This window comes from Rhamphochromis longiceps, linkage group LG1 (genome assembly GCF_057381845.1).
Source record: "Rhamphochromis longiceps isolate RC_006_pf linkage group LG1, R_longiceps_female_GT1.1, whole genome shotgun sequence".
Classification (NCBI taxonomy): Eukaryota; Metazoa; Chordata; class Actinopteri; order Cichliformes; family Cichlidae; genus Rhamphochromis; species Rhamphochromis longiceps.
This window is the reverse complement of record NC_140557.1, coordinates 29,866,761-29,889,279: the sequence shown is the minus strand read 5'-3', so window position 1 is coordinate 29,889,279 and position 22,519 is coordinate 29,866,761. Positions and strand designations below refer to the sequence as shown.

The 22,519-nt window shown below is 41.2% G+C and overlaps 1 protein-coding gene across 1 annotated transcript in view; it reads right to left on the bottom strand.

The window, feature by feature from the left end:
- LOC146678966 (SMAD family member 3) overlaps positions 1-22,519 on the bottom strand; it is a 30,659-nt gene that overhangs the window by 2,815 nt on the left and 5,325 nt on the right. Inside the window, exons 2-7 of the mRNA XM_085405377.1 lie at positions 5,164-5,357; positions 4,697-4,831; positions 3,280-3,405; positions 2,228-2,440; positions 1,891-2,028; positions 888-1,032 (exon numbers count right to left, since the gene is read on the bottom strand). Of these exons, the coding sequence (XP_085261503.1) occupies positions 888-1,032; positions 1,891-2,028; positions 2,228-2,440; positions 3,280-3,405; positions 4,697-4,831; positions 5,164-5,357 (951 nt within the window). The remainder of the gene's footprint in view (positions 1-887; positions 1,033-1,890; positions 2,029-2,227; positions 2,441-3,279; positions 3,406-4,696; positions 4,832-5,163; positions 5,358-22,519) is intronic.

Here is a 22,519-nt window from a genome sequence, read left to right as displayed (position 1 = left end):
TGACTGAAAAACCAACAACGGCAACTATTGATTTTGACCTCTTAAGATATGTATTTGTAGTTCTAATCAATGACACATACTTCTTGAATTTGTACAGTTCAAATAAAGAAATCATTTGGAAGACTTGCAGCAACTGCAAAAAAAACCCTAAAACTACAAAATGATGCAGTTTCTTAAGCTTTTTCTTTAATTTTTTTTTCTCACTAAAGACAAAAAAGGGGCCATAACATTTTTTCCTTTACTGCTTTTCTCACAGCAGAGAGAAGTGAACAGACACAAGGGACTAAAGAGTTAAACAGACACAGCCAACAATGGAAACAGGCAGTGAGAGTGAGGTGAAGGTGGAGGTAGAGAAGGAGGGCCTGGCTACTCCAGTAACCTGAATCCTGTGTTTAAGTGTCTCCACATGTGAGCATTTGGTCTGGACAGGACTGCTTAGCAGTCACTCCCAGCTCAAAGGTTTCTCCCTTGTGGAAACCGCCTGAGCACGGCCAACTTTCAGCCAATCATCTGCTTGCCTTTAATTCCATCTCTTCCTTTCTTACTATCAGTGAGTCAGACTGTGTGGAAAAAGGGGAGGGAATGGAAGAGGGAAAGTCTGACATCTCTTTTTGACACACCACATGTGTGTTTGCTTAAAAATAGTCTGGTTTGCCAACTGGGGCCCGTTTCTATAGACGAGAGCTCTGTGACATCATTGACCGGATTCACCAGTGTGTGCACATGCCAGCGAGCGGGGGCGGGTGGATTGTGGGATGTAATTCACAATCTGTTTGTGTCTATTGTCTTCGTTTACATGCAGACCTCGTATGGATTTTACACTGCTACACTGTTGCAGAAACAGGAGACGAGAAAGTGGCTAGCATTAACTCAGAGCTGCAGCTTACCTGTACTCGGCTCCCCAGCCCTTCACAAAGCTCATGCGGATGGTGCACATCCTGGTGAGCTGGTACACAGCCTCGAAGCCCTGGTTTACTGACTGTGCGAGCAGTGCAGCAAACTCCTGGTTGTTGAAGATCTTTAGGTTACATCCTGATGAGAACAACAAACAATAGATCAATTAGAGGTGCTAGAAAAAAAAAAATCAAGATGAAGCTGATCTCTAGCTTCTACAAAACAAACAATTTAAATTTATCTTACATGAGAGTAGTCAAACTAACATTATTAATCTGATGGCTTTCCACACAGACTTGTGTTAAAAGTGGAGAAATATCTTTCGTGGTCCTACCGAATCAGATTGCAGTGACTTGGATGAAAACAGCCAAATTAAAGGAATGTGTACTTGAATGCGTCACTGACTCAACTAAATGCTGCAATGATTGTATAAACATCTTGTTTCAGACAACAAACTGTTAACATTTACAGATGTGCTTGGGGAAAGCTTTTAACAATCCAAACCGATTATGTGGTAAAAATAAAGAGACCAGTGAGGAAAGGAAAAACACCTTATTTTTAACCCGACCACAGTTTAGCCAAAGGAGACATTGACAGGCTGGCTGGTGATGAGGTACGCGATGTGTTGTAGCCTCATTTGATGATTGAGCCTCAGGGAATCATTTCTGAATCATCAATCAATTTGTTTTTGTGTATATTGGCCTCTGCCTCTCTTTGGAAAACTGAATGGAATCATATAGCACTTCAATCCCAAATTACTTTACATTCAACCATTTACACACACACACACACACACACACACACACACACACACACACACACACACACACACACACACACACACACACACAAGTTTTGGGGATCGAACTGCCAATTCTATGAAAAGTAAACTTTGGTCTTTCTCTATTGCACTGTCTTCCGTCCTACTCATTTGTCTTACTCCCTTTCCCTGTCCTGTATGTCTCTCGATGCTCCCAGTGTTAGCTGGACACATACCTGGAGGGATCTTGCAGACTGTAGCAGGATGCCAACCATAACGTTGATTACAGTTGGGGCTCTGGACAAAGATTGCACTGTCACTGAGACATTCTGCAAACACTTCTCCACCAATGTAATACAGTCTTACGCCACGACCTTGAGGTAAAGAGTGAGAGGCAGAGAGCCGAAACAAGTCAGCAACAACAATAATTAAAAGTACAATGTTGAATAACAGGTCTAAAGCAATACGTAATCATGTTTGTTAATAAGCCAATAGTCTTTCAAGAAATCAAGTGAATAAAAGTGTTCTGAGAAGGCAAAGGAGATATTATCCAAATGGAGTCATAAGGCCTACCAATGTGTCTGCGTGTCAGCTCCACAGCTGCGTTGCGGTTGACATTGGACAGAAGACCCAGGCAGAATCTCTCTGAGTTGGACGGGTCCGTAAAGCCGTCCACTGTCAGCGAGGGCTGCGAGGCGTGGAAGGTCTCCCCGACTCGCTGATTCAGCTCATAGTAAGAAATAGAGCACCAGAAGGCCGGCTCACAATACGTCACTGGCTGGAGGTCTGAGACAGAGGAGGACCCCAAAAAGGAAAGAACTGAGTTCAATACTGTTGCTAATACAGTGCAGAACAATTAAACTAATGCAATGTTTGAATGTATTCTCAAAGTCAAAGTAGTAGAATAGTAAGACAGAAATCACAGAATTAATAGACAGAAAATTATTCAGATGGTAAAGAAAACATACATTAAGAGCAGTGATAACAAAGAAGAGGCAAATATATGGAGAAAAGGGCTGAGAGGCTGCAGACAGAGGAAAAAAAAAAAGAGAAAACCAACAAAAACACGGAGAGAGCCTGCGTCACAAAATGTCAAACCCATACACTGTTTCCCAGAAGCTTTAACCAGACAAAATGTGGAAACTCAACCCTCACTTGAAGGATTCTGCAGCCCAGTTGGACTTGTCCATGGTACTCTTCAGTAAATTCAACTGTTTCTGGTAATTTGCTCCTTTTTGTCCCCCTCTACCAGCTGAGAAACATTCTGTCCTTTGCTTTGAAGTCCAGAACACAACCGGACAGCACTGCCAAATGAAACTGTTGTTGCTTTATTATTTCACCAACTGCGTTCCAGCCAAGCCTCCTGGCGCTTTTCCGTCTTGATAGAATAAACCTAGGATATTGTTATTGATGTTAGTGTGGGCTGCGTGGTGTCTTGACCTGTTCAAAAGTTCACATGGTGAGCGGGGAACACAAAGGCTTCTTTCATCATCTGGTTTCCTCTTACAGAAATGAGTTAAACCAAACAGAGAATTCCCACTGGGGAGATACGCTGCTGAAACATTTGTTTGCAAATCAAGGCAGACAAACAGAAAAGTACACAAACAGACACACGCATTTCTTACCCAAGTTATTGTGTGTGGGTGAAACTGGGTTAGGTGACAGATTTGGGGAGCTTGTGTCCATGCTATGAGTCATCTGGTGATCACTGGTTTCTCCATCCTCACTGAGGTAGCCTGGTGGAGGTGTTTCTGAGACAAGCAAAGACACAAACACTCACTCATACTGAAATGTTGGTGGCCCCTGATCACTAACCAAGCATTGTTGCTGCACTGAGGGAAAAATAACAGATAGAGATGAGGAATGAGAGTAGCCCAAAAGTACTTGTATTTAATAATTTGATTAAATCCAGTATGTGTTACTACTATTATTACAGTTGGCCTGCTGTGCTTTAATTATTCTGAAGTACAACATAATTAACGACGCAAAGAGTGACCGTACAATCACCTACACAGAACTTCCTAAATAGTGAGAAGGTTCTAGTCGGTGAGTGAATGAGTGAAAGTGTTTAAAATTTAATAATCGTTAACCTGTTGAAAAACAGCTTATGTAAGTAAATCCCTTCCTAAATTCATAGTCAAAAGGCCATTTTCTCAATTCTCTCACAATACATCAGAACTCGACTTTTGAACAGAAAAGCCAAAAGAAAAGTAAATCAAAAGGATCAATAACACTTCAACAGCTACCGGTTGACAATAAACATACAGCCACATTATAAATGTGGCTGTATGTTTATTTATAATGTTAAAAGCTTAATCTTGAAACAGAAACACCAAACTTATTGTACATTGTGGCCCACATGAAGCACGCTTTGACCTTATGTGGGCCAGTCATGCAGTTGCCCGATCTCTCCATATAAAGAGAAGGGGAGGCCCTAAACAGTATGAAAAAGTGTAAAAAGTATGAAAATGCAGTTAGGAAGTCCAATGTTTGTGCCCTTCTTCACATATTCCAAGCTTTCCATAGGACCAGATTGGAGTCTTTGTCAGGCCAATTCTGACCCCACGTCCTATGTTTGATGGTCCTGTCCTGGGACGATGTTGTAAAAGCTTTTCATCCAACTCAAGATTCAAAAGGAAAATTATAGTAAAACTAGTTTAATTACACACACACACACACACACACACACACACACACACACACACACACACACACACACACACACACACACACACACACACACACACACACACACACACACACACACACACACACACACACACACACACACCTTTGCAATCACAAACTAGGTAGGTCTCTTCCAAGAGCTGTACTTCCGCCTTTTTTGTGACAAACAACCCACAAGCGTGCACCATCATCCTCATATTTTAAGTACTTTACTACTACTCCTTCTCTGTTACAGTCAGTTTTCACCAAACTCTTCAGTACAGCATAAACAGCCCACCTTACAAACTAGTTCTCACAAAGCATAAACCATAAGGAGGTACTTTGTGTGAGTCATGCTAGGAGGCACGCTGGTACCTGGTATATAGTTGCTCTGGGGCTCGATGCCAGCAGGGAAGTTGGTGTTTTCAGGGATTGAATGGCTGTAGTCATCCAGAGGTGGGAACTCAGTGGGGATTTCTGTGTGTCTGGGGACCAGCACTGGTGGGAGTACTGCATAACAGACACAAACACACAGAAAGTATTTTTCTCAGAATATAGTAATAAAGCAATGACTGATTTCATGTATGGATAAAGTAAATATTTATTGGAACAGAAATTAATAAACCGTTGATCAGCTGATAAGAGGAAATGTGTTTCACAAACCCTGTGGATACAAATAAACCTATAAAAACATCCAGTGGGAGAAAAACAAAAAACAAAAAAACAAAACCTATTCCACTAACCAAGACCCATTAGAACACACTGGAAATGTACGTAACTATTTTCTTCAAACAACACAACAGTGAACAAAGAAAGAACTCTGTTTGTCCGAGCTGTCATACCTGGTGTCTCTACTCTCTGATAGTGGTATGGGTTGACACACACTTCATCCTTCTTCGTGTGGAAGGCGTACTCGCACAGCTCCACCGCCCGCAGCTCGTGGTGGGACTGCAGGTCGGGCCAGCGCCACAGACGGCAGTAGATGACGTGGGGCAGACCTTTTCTGTGGGAAACTTGAAGACGGCCATCCAAAGATCTGTAAATACACGAAGAGGAAGAAGCATAAGTTTGAGACATTTGGTTTGACTTTCCAGTTATCCACCGCTTTTTTTTTTTTCTTTTTGTGTAGGCTTATATTGTTTTCTGCTGCGTGTCAGAGTGTGTGTTGTGACTAAAATGAGAGGGAAGTGTGCCTGGGCACGACCTTATACTTGCCAGCAGAAAAATATCTGAAACCTCCAACTGAAAACAGAAAATAGAATAGTTACTAAAAAGAAGAACTGCTGAATTTGTTTCTTGATAGCATCTGGCTCTGATGTCATTTTTCTGAAAGGGCTATGTCGGTACTACCACTCTGAGGCTGGTTACGGTTTGATCCACCTGTCCCTTCCCCTGCTGTGACCTTTTGTTTATAAAAACAAATTCATGAACCTAAAATTAAATATTCTCATCCATTGTTGTCATCAAGTAGTAATTGTGTGACACCGCTCCTTTTGATTAATTGTTACAGTATTTTTGGTACTTGATGATATCCAAATTATGGGTATACAGTCTTTGCCTTGACAGTCCTGAACAACTAAAATATATTTCTTCTTTTTTTAAACTGGTTTTCAAGCAAAAATTCACTGTACGCTGCTCTGTCCTCTAAATGTTATCAAATGCTGGATTTGGTGCTCACTACTGTGCTATGCAACTACTTCCCCATGACGAGGGTCCCAGCTGTTAGTGCAGAGGCGATATGAGGTCATGTCTAATAATAAACAATCGGCAATGACATTACAGTATGTTTAAAAGGAATTTCATTGTGTTGTATAACATCTGCACTCATCTGGCATGCTTCTGGCAGGATGATGATTTAGGCCGGCAGATAGTAATGAGCGACAGTTTGACATTGTGGACTGTCATAATAAGGTTAAAGGCTGTAATCTTGGAGCACAATAACCCTTGACAGAGGGGAAAAAACAAACAAACAAAAAAACCTCCAAAACAAAACTAAAAAACCCTGCACAACATCTTACGCAAGAGGCAGCAGTCACATACGTCCCCTCATTTTCTGTGTCCCACCCACTCACTCTCTCACACAGAGTAAGGGTCAAAGGCTTAAGATAAAGCCCTTTAGAAGGACAAATATGACTCTCTAAATAAAAACAAGGCCACGCCCAACTGCGGAAAGCTCAGTTGAGCCTCATCTAGGTCAACCACGGCACATCGGGCAAGTGAATGGTGTATGGTGTGATGTGGTGTGTATTGGCAGATACCCAAAACCAAGATACTGGTATCATACTGGAACTGGGAAAGCAACGACAGAAGCTTTTATTGTTTCCCATGCAGAAGTCGAGAGCTATGAAACGAAGCAAATGTCTGATCAAATAACTTCTAAAACTTTATTTTTAAAAAGTGTTGAGAATTAAACATAGAAAATTACAAAGACCTGGCAATTTAAACAGCAAACAAAGATCTCTGGGTTACTATGCAAATTGAATAGAAAACCATTTGTTCAATATTGCTTTCTGAATATACCAGTTTTCATTTAGTCAACAAGATCTATAGTGGGTGACTCCACAGTGCACTGTTTAACACCCAACATGTAAAAGATCCCCTTTTTGGAGGAATCTATCCCCGGCAGGATTGTGACCAGAAAAGCATCCGGTGTAAAGATCTGCCAATTCAAGTGTGCTGGAGCAACCCCTGAACAAGAGAGCAGCTGAAAGAACCTGTTTATCAAAGCTATATAGCAATCTATAGTAATGTTAAGCCAGATTTTGCATAATCTTGATTCTATGGGGGTCTGCTTGCAAACACAGTTCCTCTTTTCTTTTGCGGTTTTCCTGTGTTGGCATTTATTGTCATGACTTATTGTGGCTGCTTCCTTTTACCATACTGCATAAAGCCACGCATCAAGAAGTCACTTAGACTGCTGTTAGACCTCTATTAAACAACTTAACCACGCACCCTCATTCAATAAACAACTTGGGAAAAACTTAATGTTACACAGAGCTTATGCTGAAATAGTGAATCACTGTAAATTAACCAACAGTGATGATGACATGAAGGAAATGCATGGAAAGTGCATCTACAAGGAAACCACATTCACATGTAGGCACGTGAATGTGACATTTTTCACTGTGGATGTGTTGAATCGTGAGAGAGGGCTGATGTGATGTCACTGGTATGTCTGCTACTGGGTGGGTGGGACTGTGTGGGCTCAGACAGACATACAAAATCTACTGGTCATTTGGTGCCCTACTTACTGTCCCCGTTTCCATTCAGTTTTGTTTGGGTTTTTTTTAAATAAGAAAATAGTTATAATGTATAATAATATATCAGCCACAGTAATAACTTCAACCAGGAAAAGGGTATATGACTTTATACTGCAGTAATTACAAGAGACATCACCTATGTATAGGCAGGCATTAACTAATAGTCAGTTGAAGTTATTTGATTTATAGTATATATGTGCTGAACAATGTCTCAGTGACATGGACATTGTGAGTCCATGGACACGGTTTATAAACAGTTACAAAAGCAACAGTTTATAAACCAGAAAGAAAAAAGGAGTGAAGTAATAAAAGTCAGGACAAGAAGAAAATGTCAAGCAGGCTTTTAGTCATTACTGAGAGACATAATGAAAAACTTAGAATTAAACTATGAGCTGGCATGCTATGTCTTTTGTGAAAAAACACTAGTGCTCACATCTGGCCAATAAGCATGCCGAACATTTTCAGGCGGTCTGTAGTGACACATTTTGGTTTGCTTGGAGTCCACTTGGAATTTTCTTGTGTGAAAACAAACCAAATCATAAGGAAAAGCTACAAGTTCACAAACTCATCAACTGATTAAAACCAGAGTAAACAAACTATAGCTGTGAAAACACCCTTAATATAACTTTTAACACTGGCTTCTACTCTATATTTAAAGTGCGCATGGCTTTTGGTGTAGGAATAACACTTTTTTATGGCTCTACGTCATCCTGATTTAGCACCCTGAAGTTAAAAGGCTGGATGATACAATGTTGTATAAACTAACCAGTTTTATTTAGACGTGTAACATAGATTTTCCTACTGCTATAGACAGTGCAATTGCTGATTTGTGTTGAGATGATGATCTTGTGGTTGTTACATGTGCCACTAAATAACTTTTCTCCCAGCACTGACCACCAGTAGGAGGCATCCTACCAGAGGCCCATACCACCTCAACTGGGTTCTTTTAATGTGGAGGAGCAGCTGTTTTACGCTGAGCCGAATGACCGAGCTCTTCAATGGGTCACTAAGGGAGAGCCCTGCCACCTTTAAAGGACACCCATTTCTGAAGCTTGGATCCACGACCTTGTTCTTTCAGTTACTAAGAGCTTGTGACCACAGTTGAGGCATAGACTGACCAGTAAATCAACAGGTTCATTTTTATGCTCATCTTTCTCTTCACCATAACGAAACTGATACAGCATCGCTCCAATCTTTCTGTCAATCTCAAGCACCACTCTCCCCTCTTTTGTGAACAAGACCCTAAGATACCCCAACTCCTCCATCTGTAGTAGTAACTCATCCCTGACCTGGAGTGGGCACATATGTACTAGAAATGTGTAATCACAACTTACATTCACAGAGGCCGGAGAAAGAGATTCATATTGAACTCTCCTCTGCTCAATAAGACACAGGGCAAATCAGCCTGGATAACCAGGACAATTATCTCCCACCTAGGCCCGAGACCTCTCATTTAAAAATGCACGATTTGTTGACAGGAGCCTCAACACCTCCCAACCAAGAACTGAAATCAGATGCAGATCAAAGTTTGTGCCAAGTCCATCCTGGTCTAAGTTGACCTCCTACTCAAGCATACTCAGGCACTGGGGAATTTTTTTTCCTAATACAGAAGCTACAACTGTTTAGTTAGTAACTGAAATGTATGAACCTACTACTGCTGCCAGCTGTTTTACAAATACATACAAATACACCTCAAAGAAAAATGAAGTAAGAGATTTAAAAGAGTAATACTAAACCATATCTGGCAGTAGTTGTGAGTTGATGCTGTTTCACTTGTCAAGTTTCTGCCCACCTACACTGCCAGTCAAAAGCTTTGATTACTGCTTTGCACACTCTTGGCATTCTCTCGATGTGCTTCATGAGGTAGTCACCTGAAATGGCTGATTGGTTCTGGCCATAACAGGGATTCTTGCACTTGTCAAATAGGGCTGTCAGCTGTTTACCAACCTGACTTCTGCACAACACACAACTGATGTTCCCAACTCCATTAAGAAGGCAAGAAATTCCACAAATAAACCCTGACAAGGCACACCTGTGAAGTGAAAACCCATTTCAGGTGACTACATCATGAAGGTCATTGAGAGTCCGCCAAAGGTTTGCAGCACTGTCAACAAAGCAAAGGGCTGCTACTTTGAAGATATAAAATATACGGCATTTTTAGAGTTAATCAATTTTTTCTTTGCTACATAATTCCATATATCTTGCTTCATACATTTGGTGTCTTTAGTACGCATCTATAATGTAGAAACTAATAAAAATAAATAAAAAAAACATTAAATGAGAAGGCGTGTCCAGACTTTTGACTGATAGTGTATATCCACTAATCACGTTAGTTTGCATCAATCTTTGCTACCCATCAACAACATTAACTGAGACTTGATGCCCTCTTGCTGTTACAGGCTGTAAATTAAGAAATAAACTCCCCAGTGTTTTTTCTCTTTGCCACAAACAGTCTATGCAGAGCTGCACCTCAGCCAAACACCACACTCACCACATCATTATAGTCCATTACATCATAAATGATTATATCTATGTCTAACATCAATTTCCACATAAAAGAAAGTAATTTCTTTGTCACCTGATCTGCTGTTTAATTACCAAATTAATCAGTGAATTACTTATATGGGCACAGCTCTCACTATCTCTATTACTACACCAGAGAGTTTATCACCCAGTTTCTGCATGAAGAGTAAGTCAGATAGGTTATACATGTGGGAGAGCACCAAATCACAGTCAGTGTACTTCAAACTGTGATGAATCATTTAGTCCACGATAGCTACTGAGCTCAACTCTGTGGTTCTCAACCCTTTCGCTTCTTCTAAACCCGGAACAAAAAGCTCACATTCCACAGTTTTTATATAAATTATTAACAATAAACAAGGGATCCAGGTTGAATTTTACTTGAACAAAGGTCAGCGAATAGGATCAGCAAACTCTTCTTTAGCAGATGAACAACTGAGGGTAAACAAGCATTAGATCATTACTCTGCACTGCTGACAGGCAAGGTCAACTAACTCTCCTACAAAGGTGTTTGTATGATTTAAACGTAAACCAACGCTATCAGCAACAGACAGTATTGCGTATGAGACAAGTCAAGACACATTATATCCTGCTCAATGAGAGTGACTCACTTCAGAGATTTACGATGGCCCACTGAATGAGACAAATGAGAAACCCTGCTCTGACAGCAAAAACCACTCCTGTGAAACCATCAAGCCTCAGTTTGTTGTTTAGTGGCAGTAGTAGCTCTATTTAAACAGCCAACCTCAGATATTGAAGAAAAAAAAAAAAAGATCTGGACCTCAAAATACTCCAGACATGAGGCAGGAGGTAGCTGAGGGGAGAATAATCATGACCCCAAATTCCCAGCTGGGCTGACCTCTGCGTGTGTGTTCCAAACTGAAGATCTGAAGTCCATGGGTGGGGCCTTCAAGACTTTATACAGGACATTTTTCACTCTTCAGCTTCTCTCTACAGGATCAGAAACTAATCAAATCAGCACTGACTGATTTTATCTACAAAACCAAAATGTGAATTGAAAAAGTGAACATGGGCACTTAAAATGAATGAATAGCATTATTGACAGTGAATGCATCCAAAGCTAGGGGAGTCACATTTAACAATATATCACAACATAATTCTATTTTTACAGTATATCCAATACCATAATGCTATAAACCAGGGGTAGGCAACGCCAGGCCTCGAGTGCCGGTGTCCTGCAGGTTTTAGATCTCACCCTGTGTCAACACACCTGAATCAAATGATTAGTTCATTACCAGCCCCCTGGAGAACTTCAAGACATGTTGAGGAGGTAATTTAGCCATTTGAATCAGCTGTGTTTGATCAAGGACACATCTAAAACCTGCAGGACACCGGCACTTGAGGCCTGGAGTTGCCTACCCCTGAAAAGCCATGATTGATTGGCCTGGTTATCAAGTTCTAGCTCTACAGGTTAATTTGACCTTAAATTTTAAATAAAATTTTGTTAAAAATGGCTAAGATTTCTTAAATCTATCAACTACATTAAGTATTAGATAACTCTTTTTAAAAAATCAAATAAAACCAGTGGGTGTATATTTTGCTGTTACATAACATAATCAAGAAAATCGTCAAATCAGGTTTCTATTGAAGGAAGTACAATGAAAAAATTATAATGGATTTTTGGTTCTTTAAAAAAAAAAAAAAAAAAAAACAACATTGGCTGTGTAATAATTCAATTATCTAAAAAGAAAACTAAATTCAGCTGAAAGTTAACTTCAGAGGGGGAGCATTTCCTTCAGCAAGGCCAATCCTGGAGCACAAAATTTAAAATAAAGTGATTCAGATCCATATGTATTCTTCCTTTGCCTACAGTTCGCCTGCCCCAAATATTGCCCCATGAAATCTGGGGCAATATTTGTGTTTTTTCATGCAAGCTGATGTTGATCTCAGAATATAGACCGGAACTGATGTCTAAAAATAAAGGGATAAATAGGTATAGATTTTTGCCAGAGGGGTAAATGTGTCAACATCATTTTGGCTCATGATCCAAAGCTGAGACTGAACATGAGCTTTACATCCATCCAGCATGTATGTTTGCGTGAATGGTAGAGCTCCACAGATGGACACACGTACAGAGAAATGTAAGAACAGAAGGGATATAAAATAATTAAGGTAACTTTACATTTGAAGTATGCATTAATTTAGTATTTGCCAGTGTAGCAAAAGTAGTGAAATAAAAAAAAATATATAAGCAGATGTTAGTGGCTGTGAAGGTTAGTACATACATAAATTTTGAATATGTGCGCTTTTGGCTGACTCAGACAGAGCAGATTGAGCTTCACTAAGCTGGGGAAGGGGGAGGGGGCAAAACAAACACCCTGAGGCATACCCAGTTACGCTCAGAGACACAAACATATACACTGTGTGTGTGTCCAGGCTGGCAACAGTCCGAGAAGTGTTGAACACACACACGCCTTCCTTGTGGGCTTAACATGGACTTTTTTTACTCTCTTACTGAAAGCCTTACCTCGCTAAGAAGATGCCAGCACATACAGTTAGAAACTGAAGGCCTTGGAGAAAAAATTTTTCTCATCCAATGCTGGTTATTAACTATGTAACTAAACTTGCATGTTTAACTTTAAAAGTAGAATATTTTCACCATTTTAAGGTGCCTGCAAACACATCACAAAGATCAGGATCAGTCACAGTCTGTCCTTTAAAAGCATGCAAGGGTAGAGGACAAAGTGGGTGATGGATAAAGAAAGGAGGGCTGCAGCTGCACAACAGGTCTGCCAGACCATCTCAACAGCTCAGGGTAGCTCAGAGTGTCTGTGACTGAACCCCTAAACCCCCCCTTTCCTTCTCCTCCGTCTGTCCCACTATGCTGATCTCACAGCCTCCATTGCAGTGCTGAGTGCGGGATGAGGGCGGTGGGGGTGAGGGGCTATTGGGCTGATATGGCCTTTGTGCCTTTCATAAAGTCTGTGGCCAGTCTGTTGAACCCCGACCAACAGGGCTACAATCTGGTGACATTTAGCAGAGGCTGGTGCCTTCCAACAACAACACCAACAACAACAACAACAACATGTAAAGAGACAAATCATTCACCAATTCTACCTTCGGTTAGACACGACTAACTCAGCAGTCTGTGACCTTTAAATAATTTTTTGTTAGCCCTGTGATGAAGCGAAAAATTGTTTAATTTGCTTTTCCCTGTAGTAGCTGTTTCTGTGCAAGCGTCATCACAGATTAATCCTTCACTATCCCAACAGTTTAAGGATCTGAAACTGCAGAATCACACAGAGTCAACAACATAACACAACTGGGAAAATAAAGTTGGTTACAATCTGGACTGTCTCTGCAACCAACCTCTTTGTAAAGTCTCTTTGTCTTCCTTGGCCAATGCCAGCCGATACGAGGGAGAATGCAGCATTATCTTTTAGATAACTGAAAGAAAATTAAATAATCCACGAAGGATCATCCAGAATAACAAATTTCTAAATTGCTAGTTCACCCGAAACTCTGGCTGATTGGGACCCACACCCAGTTTCACACCTTGGCTCAGACGATTAGATGATCATCAGGGGGTCCTTTGTCCCTCTGTGGGGGGATACTCCCACTAGGTTTATATCTGGGACTCTCCACCATTTGACCTTAGAACTGAAGAAGCTTCTCGGATGAGAGGTGAAACATCTTCAAGTAACTTAAAGAAGTCCAGACGCTTTTCTTTGCAAGCTCCTTTGACTACGATGACCTGGATGACTGAGAACCTTCACAGACATATTGCTAGTTCACTAATATACTTGTTTGAACTACAAGCCCACATGTGCACAATGGTATTCCTTGAGAGTGTGGTTACTAATGTCCTGAAAAACTTATGCCAACTGCTAAAAATACAGCTCACAACATGACCGGGGCAGGCAATATTATAAAGTAAGAAAAGCAGCGATTCTGGATCACTGTAGAGTTTGGAAGAGAAGTTCATGTATAACTGAGATGCCCAGTTTCTCTGCCACCATCTCCACATCAGCAATAATGCAACAACCTCCAGTGTTCACATGGAAGATATTTCAAATTTGGACTGGGATAATTAAGTCCCAATCTCTCCAGTAGTGGATATGCTCTAATCATCCAGATAAACACAATATATGCAACCATGTGAACTGTGTCGACATTAGAGGTATTGCAACACTTCTGCAAAAAGTTTTCCTTATTTTACTTTACATATCCTGATATCATCTGACCCTACTTGCCACATAATACTTTCTGTGGTTGGTTAATCTATTCTGGTTTGCTAAAACAACTGTCAGCTGCAAATTTAAAAAAAAAAACTACAGAAACAGATTTCACCATGGTTTTTTTTGTTTTTTTAAAATCAAGACTAAATCTGTTATTAACCTCTGTCTCCCTTCCACAGCATGTCTTTTATCCTGTCTTCCTTCTCTCACCCCAACCGGTCGCAGCAGATGGCCGCCCCTCCCTGAGCCTGGTTCTGCCGGAGGTTTCTTCCTGTTAAAAGGGAGTTTTTCCTTCCCACTGTTGCCAAAGTGCTTGCTCATAGGGGGTCATATGATTGTTGGGTTTTTCTCTGCATCTATGAAGCGCCTTGAGGCGACTTATGTTGTGATTTGGCGCTATATAAATAAAATTGAATTGAATTAAATAGTGTACTTAGTACAGCTGAAATAATAATTTTTTAGTCAACAAATAGAAATGTGTTAGCTAACTAATTTCATAGCTGACCAGTTATTTCAGTTTCAAGCTAAGTCTCTGAACATTCATGGGTTGTAAAGTCTGGTAACTTTCATGTTTTGCAAAGTGGTTTGAGCTACAAAACAAGACATTTTATAGCCTAAACAATTAAGTGAACAATCAGAAATTGCTGTAAATGACCTTTTTCTTGAGTTGAGTTTGTCTTCATCCAAATGCTTTAGTTTACATACATTTAATCACTGATGTCTAAACATATATGGACTTGCAGCAGTCCAGCAGTGATGAGGCTCGGGCGGAAAAACACACAAAGACACACACCAACCTCCCACTCTCTCTGGAAAAGCCATCAGACTTCTCTATTTCTAACAAAGGTGGAGGAAGGAGGAAAGGAGGGGGTGTCTGGCCCATAGGTGATATCATAGGGCTGAAGTGTGCTGGGACCAGTGAAGGAGGGCCTAAAGTGAAATACAAAACCAGCAGACAAACGACTGGCAGGGCTAGACGACAAATAACAGAGTCTGGACTCCAAAAATCTGGGGAGACAATGGAGGACTGGGAGCCATTAGTTTTACTGCAAACAGTCAATGAGCAGAGCAGTATGTCTCTCTCTTTCTGAAGCATGATGATGAATTACAGAGAATATTCCAGATGCAAGTCATCAATAAATTTCTCTCTACAGTCTAGTTGCATTTTTTCGTAGGGAAGGGCAGAGTGTAGGCTGGTTTACCTCTCATGAAAAATTAATGTTTATTCTTAAAAACATACCCCCATGCTGTGTCAGCCTGATATCCCTCAAAGAGAAATTTCCACTATAAAAAAAATTCACAAATTTCACAACTGACCTTAACTTGTTGATTCTTCAGTGGCAAAAATCCAAATGATGATATAATTAAAGCTCAGAACTGGGTAACTAAGATAAATTAAGGTCATTACGGTGCATGTGTGTGCCGTGAACCCTGGATGCTTTCCTCGCCAAAGTTAGAAACCTGTGTGCTCGAATTCATACATGTCAGAATTGTTTAAAAGATGCTGGATATTTGTCTGTTATCCTGACTGCTTATTCTTTATTAGGCTTTCGATTAGAATTCATTGTAAGATGGCGAAAGATGTACCCTTAGGCCCCCTCCTCGATTCAGAGATGGTCTTTCCCTTTTCACGTAAATGGCCTCCTTGACTCCGTGCTCAAACCAGCGTTCCTCCCTGTCCAAGATGTGTACATCCTCATCCTTGAAAGAGTGTCCGCTGGCCTGTAGATGTAAACAGACTGCAGAGTCCTGGCCTGACGAGGTAGCTCTTCTGTGTTGTGCCATCCGCTTCGCCAGAGGTTGTTTGGTTTCCCCGATGTATAAATCCTGGCAATCCTCTTGGCACTTAACAGCGTACACTATGTTACTCAGTTTGTGTCGGGGGATCCGATCCTTGGGGTGGACCAGTTTTTGGCGCAGCGTGTTTTGGGGGTTTAAAAGCCACAGAGACTTTTAGAAAAAATGCGTCTCAACTGCTCTGATACTCCTGATACATACAGGATCACTACAGGTTTTCGCTTGGGCAGCGGTTGTCCTTCTCTCCTGGATCGGCTGGAGCTTTCTTTAGGTGCCTTTCCAGCTTTGACAAAAGTCCAGCTGGGATAACCACATTTACTCAGGGCCTTCTTGATGTGGTGTTCTTCTGCCTCCCTGGCCGCTGTGTCAGTGGGGATGGTGTTCGCTCTGTATTGTAGCGTCGTAATGACACCCAGTTTGTACGCCAGTGGATGATGAGAGTCAAACCTTAGATACCGATCCGTATGTGTAGGTTTACGGTACACATCAGCTTTTAGATGTCCCCCATTACTGATGGAAATCTCACAGTCTAAGAAGGCTAACCTGCCACTTTTCATATCCTCCCTGGTGAATTTGATGCGTAGATTTGATTTTCACCCAGGTGTCATCCACATATCTGAACCAATGGCTTGGTGGTGTTCCAGGGTAGGATAGCAAAGCCCTCTTTCCCACTTCTTCCATGTACAAATTGGCCACAATGGGTGAAACTGGGGAGCCCATGGCACACTCATGTTTCTGCCTGTAGAACTGACCCTTGTATGTGAAGTAGGTGAAATGAAGACACAGTTCCAAAAGCAAACACACTTGGTCGATGCTGAGAGTGGTCCTGTTGCTGAGGTTGGTGTCATCCTGTAATCTCTTACAGACTACCTCCAACGCTTCCGTGACTGGGATGCAAGTGAAGAGAGATGTAACGTCGTACAAGACCATGGTTTCATCTGCCTCCATGATGACATCTCTCACCTTCTCAACAAAATCCAGGTTGTTCTGGATTTGGTGTTCAGAGCTGCCCACCAGCGGGTTGAGGATGGAAGGCAGAAACTTGGAGATGTTATAGGTGACAGAGTCGATCATGCAGACAGTCGGTCTTAAAGGTGCACCCTGTTTATGTATTTTCAGTAAACCATACAGACTTGGTGTGGACTCCCCTGGGTATCCGGTTGTTCAGTGATGACGCGACGAATCTTACTTCCGGGTCTAAAGTAGTCTGGTTTAATATGGCTTTTGTGTTGTTAACATGTTTAATGTTATGTATTTTCTTCTATTTAATCTCAAAAAGCTCCTAAAACAGTCAGTGATCCCTGTTGACCTCCCTCGGCTTTTATTACCGCTAATCATTTATTTAAGCTCAGTTTTTAAAACCTTAGGATGTAACTACAGCCCAGCCCATGCAGCAGTATATGAATGACTAACCTCGTATTGTGGATGGATTATCTCAGTTGTTCTCCTGGCTGAAGTTTGGTCCTTTTAAAGCATCCTGCCATGCGATTACATTTGTTCCTGACCACCGAGAACACTCACGGTAACTTTTATCGAGTGGGAAAAAAGTTAGCTTGTTTATATTATGCTAACATTATGCTGTGTCGCTAGCAGTCACGTAGCACATCATTATATACCAGCTAGCCCAACTTCAGTAACCCTACAAACGTCACTGCTGTTTAGTTTTCTGTCTTCATTTATGCTGGAAGTGATAACAGAGCTGTACGTTTTAATTTGTTTCCAAAACCCCACAGTCAGGACATGCTATATTGTATTTAGATAGCAGGAAGTTAGCTCGCTAGCTTCTAACTTCTAACTCCGTTAAATGTCATAAATTCCGTTTTCATGGATGCCTAGATGTTAAACTCAATTGTTACACCTGGTAGAGCAGAACGCTGATCATTTTATTAAAGATGAAAGACTTTAGACAGTTTTTCGACTCTCAGTAATGCCATAGTGATCGTTTGATATATGGACCTGCAGCGGAGTTTAGACCCAGACACGGCTAGTGACGTCAGACTGAACAACCGGATAGCCTGTGGTATGAGGTCCGGTCAATAGCCTTGTCTTGTTCTAACTGCTTCAGATAGTCTATCACCCTCTTCCTGTAGCCACTTCCTGGGTCTCGTTTCAGGGGCTCATAAGTATTTTCATCACTGAGTAGTGACAAAATTTTCTCATGATAGTCTTTCTGGTTTAGCAATACTGTGCACCTACCCTTGTCTGCCGGAAGGATGATAATGTTGTTGTCATCACTAAGTGATGTGAGTGCCTTCCTCTCCTCCATGGTGATGTTGGATGCTGGGGGCTTTGCATTGCTGAGACAGGCCGAAACTTTCCATAGTTGCTCTGCTTCCACTTCTGCAATATTGTTGTTGCAAATTGCTGTTTCTGTGGCTGTGATCAGCTCCACTAGCGGGATTTGTCTCAGTGTGACAGCAAAATTCCCTTTAGCAAGGATGTTTTGTCTCTGTTTGGGTGAGCTGTCTGTCAGACAAATTCTTCACCCACACAGAAGAGCTACCTCGTCAGGCCAGGACTCTGCAGTCTATTTACACCTACAGGCCAGTGGACACTATTTCAAGGATGAGGATGTACACATCTTGGACAGGGAGGAACGCTGGTTTGAGCGCGGAGTCAAGGAGGCCATTTACGTGAAAAGGGAAAGTCCATCTCTGAATCGAGGAGGGGCCCTAAGGGTACATCTTTCGCCATCTCACAATGCTGTGATTGCAGCCATTCCCCAACTCTCTGTGAATGGTACTCATGGCCATTGATCAGTGGGTTTTGGTCAGTGGTTGTTGATCAATGGTCATGAGAATTTGCATAATTAAGATTAAGGAACTGACCTCCCAGCCCATTGTTCCATCAGTGGACTGGTTTCAGTCATTATGCAAATGTACTGTTTATAAGATTGGGGAAAACTGCAGTCAGCTGAGACTGAAGAAGTCACTTGGATGAGTGACGAAACATTTCTCCCACAAAACGCTACAGATGAACAGAACCAACTTTTGGAGATTTACTTTCCTGGATGATTGAGAATGCATCAAGACATATAATCCCAACACTTGGTACAATTATAGCATAATATATCCATCTAGACACACGATACAATATCTAAAGCATTTCTTATCATGTTTCTGCCCAAAGTTTCTCGTGTCACTATTTCAGGTGTCATTGACAGTAAAGTGTAAGAAGACCTCACAGTCACCGCTTATCGTGATAAAATGTTTCAGCCTATCAAACCTTACAAATTGTGGCCCTGTGGCCAAGAAAGACTCATGTTTCTTTCCTGTTTCTTGTGTTTTCAGCAAGTCCTGAACGACTATGGCAACTTCAGTAAGAAACACTTATCACACAACCTCCTTGAAAAGTCATTGCGTAATTTCTGTATTTTATGACTTTCACCTGTACTTCCTCTCCCTGCTTAAAAACCCCTACTCCTTCCAATCAGCTGACCTTCCCCCACATACCCAGCTTTACCCTAGCACCTGAAGCAGCAGCAGCGGCAGCAGTGGTGGTGGCAGTGGCCAGTGGAGCACAAAGGCGCATTTGTTGTCTGGAGAACACGTCTGTGTGTGTGTGTGTGTTTCTGCATGTGCACTCCCCCGCAGATAGTGAGACAGGCTAGGGCCAAGTCGAGGCAGAGCTGTGTCTCTAACCCTTCCACCCGTGGTGCAAGCCACAAACCAAACAGCAGCCCACACCCTCCTCAAGGCCCCAGCAGTCTGAAAGAGCATTCCTCTAAGCTGACTAACTACATGCACACACGCACACAGAGTCATGTACAATGGCATAAATATATTTATATCTATTAACGTATGGTTAAGTAGCCTGAATTCTACAGTCAGTATTCTGTTTATTTCCTTTGAAGGAACAGAAAACAGAAGCACGATGAACACCAAGCTTCAGGCATGGCATATACACTAGACTTATAATTGATCAGGATCTTAAATAAATTCTGTTATTGTTTGTACAACCAATGATACCCTCAACAAAAATGCAACAATATTAGGATGACATCACCATGTGACTTAACTAAGAAATTACTGTCCAACAGTAGCGAGGACACTAAACTCTTTTGTTTTTAAGGTCCAAACAAAGTAAGCACAACAACACAGTTACTACTGTCTACAAACAGACTTCAGTCATGACTCACAGCAGCAATCCCTTTCAGTCAAGTAAATCAAACAATGACAGGAATCCTGAACCCAATCCTGAAGAAGCAGACTTGTCACTGTCATTAGAGACGCCAACCACACACAGACAGACAACACACATAAACTCTCTGTGACCCGTCTTGAACAGAGTCCTGTTGAACAACACTGTCTCGGGTGACCCAGGTGTGATACTTGACATGAAAGTGAATGACAAAGTGTGTGTGCTCATTTAACAAAGTGATGACGCATTTTGTTAAATCACGCCTACAATATCAATCTAATGTTTTACATTCATTTGTCATTTTAGCTTTCAGCTTCCTACCTTGAAAACTTGGTGTTCTTCATTCTCATAACTTTCTAAAAAGTTTGATTTCCTTGAGGCGGGGTTGGATTTTTAATTGCATAAAAAAAGATGAACTTCTTACAGTTCTGAAATTATACAAACCACACAGTTGATTTGATTATGTGAGAATATAAGTAGCTAAATAAACAGAAAATTACAAAATTATTATTTGAGAACGAGAGGAATCAGAACGGAACTACCAAAACAAAAGTTTAGCAGGCACAAACCTCTGTGGGTGCTTTCACACTCATGCCCTTTAGTTAGGGTTTCCCCTGTGCTGCGATTTCATTGAGCAGGCAATCACACTAAAGTGCAGAATAGAACAACCAGAACCTTCATAAGAGGCTCAAGTCCATTCAGCTTTAGTTATTTTAGCTGTCTTACTTAATCCAGTCCCAAAGAACTCTGGACAGGTTGTTTGTAGGAGGGAAAAATGTACTGCACAATTCTGTAGCCTGGCGTGCTTTGTATTCTGGAAGGTAGCTGTGCACTCAAACTTTTATTATGAAGCAACATACTGACTGGTAATTTCATGAAAAGATCTCCCTGGTTCTGCTCAGGTGTCTGGCAGCTCCATATCATCTTTGCAAAGTGTGCAGCAGTAAAGTTGTTTAAGACACGTCCATAAAGTGCTTTTAGCACGCTTCTAGAGTAGTTTTACCTGCTCTGCTCATATAATTAGCACAAGAATGAGCAAATACCAGCTCTGTTGTTGTTTCACTTTAAAAACTGCACCACATCTCTCTCTAACAGACAAGATCCCAAACCACGAAGGCTCATTATGTTTTCACTTTTGTGCTCCCACCTCAGACACATCGGACTGATCATCAACATGCTTGCTCCTCTGTAGTGACACTGGCCTACGCTTACAAAATCACCAGATGATTTGAATGAGACAAAATTAACTCTGAATATGACAACAGCACAATGACATGACAGGGCCGAGGTGCACACTGTATGAGTTTGGCAGTGTGTGTCAGTGTGCATTTAATGAAGTCTAGTCTGTCATCCAGACACATGCAGACATCTCTTTTGATGTTCAAATGCTGTCTAGAAGGTAAACAAACCAGTTCTATTTCATCTATTAGCCGGTATATTTTTTTTGTGTGTGTGTGTGTGAATCCCACTAACCACTGTCTCCCTCTGATAAGCCTGAGAATTCAAGACGCTGCAGCTTGCCAAAGAGACTGCTTCCTCAGTGTCTTTCATCTCAACCCTTGACTTTCTGTTACCTTCTACTTTTATACTTTTCTCATTTGTCAACTGTGTTTTTGTTCACCCATTGATGTCTCATCTTCCCTCATTAAAGCACATTTTCCCCATTATAACAACAACTTCCTTGCAACACTGGGAATTCCATACTTCTCTTCTGCACTTTTTTTCCCTCTACATCTCTCTTTCAGTGCAAGTGTCCACAGCTTTTATAATGAGGCAAAAAATAAATACTGCTTTAATTCTATTGACTAACCGGAAGGACTATTAACCAAAAGTAGCAAATATAAAAAGACACCAAGTATACAGCAAAAGTAAATCTGTTTGTTTTCAGTCTACATTTCAGGATTAAATTCTGCTGATGTGGATCACAAAGCCATCTTTACATAACTGCTGCACACTGATAAGGTGGAAAACATGATGGTCTGACAAAAGTCAACAAAATGAATTTCCTTAATCAAGAACTGTATTGTTGAAGTACTTTCAACAGTGATGTATAAAGAAACAGCAGTGTGGATGCAGTCCTTCTCACTCTTGGTCCAGTCCCTGTCTTTCTCATTTTATCCCATCTTTTACATCTGAACTTGAAGATCCTACACTCCCTCCTGCCCCAACATGCAGTGTGAATCAGACTGTAACCTTAGTGCCAGGAGAGATGTGTGTACATAAGACAAACCCTCTCACCACCCCTTGCACAAAGTCAGAGAAAATTAAGATAAAAAGGTGAG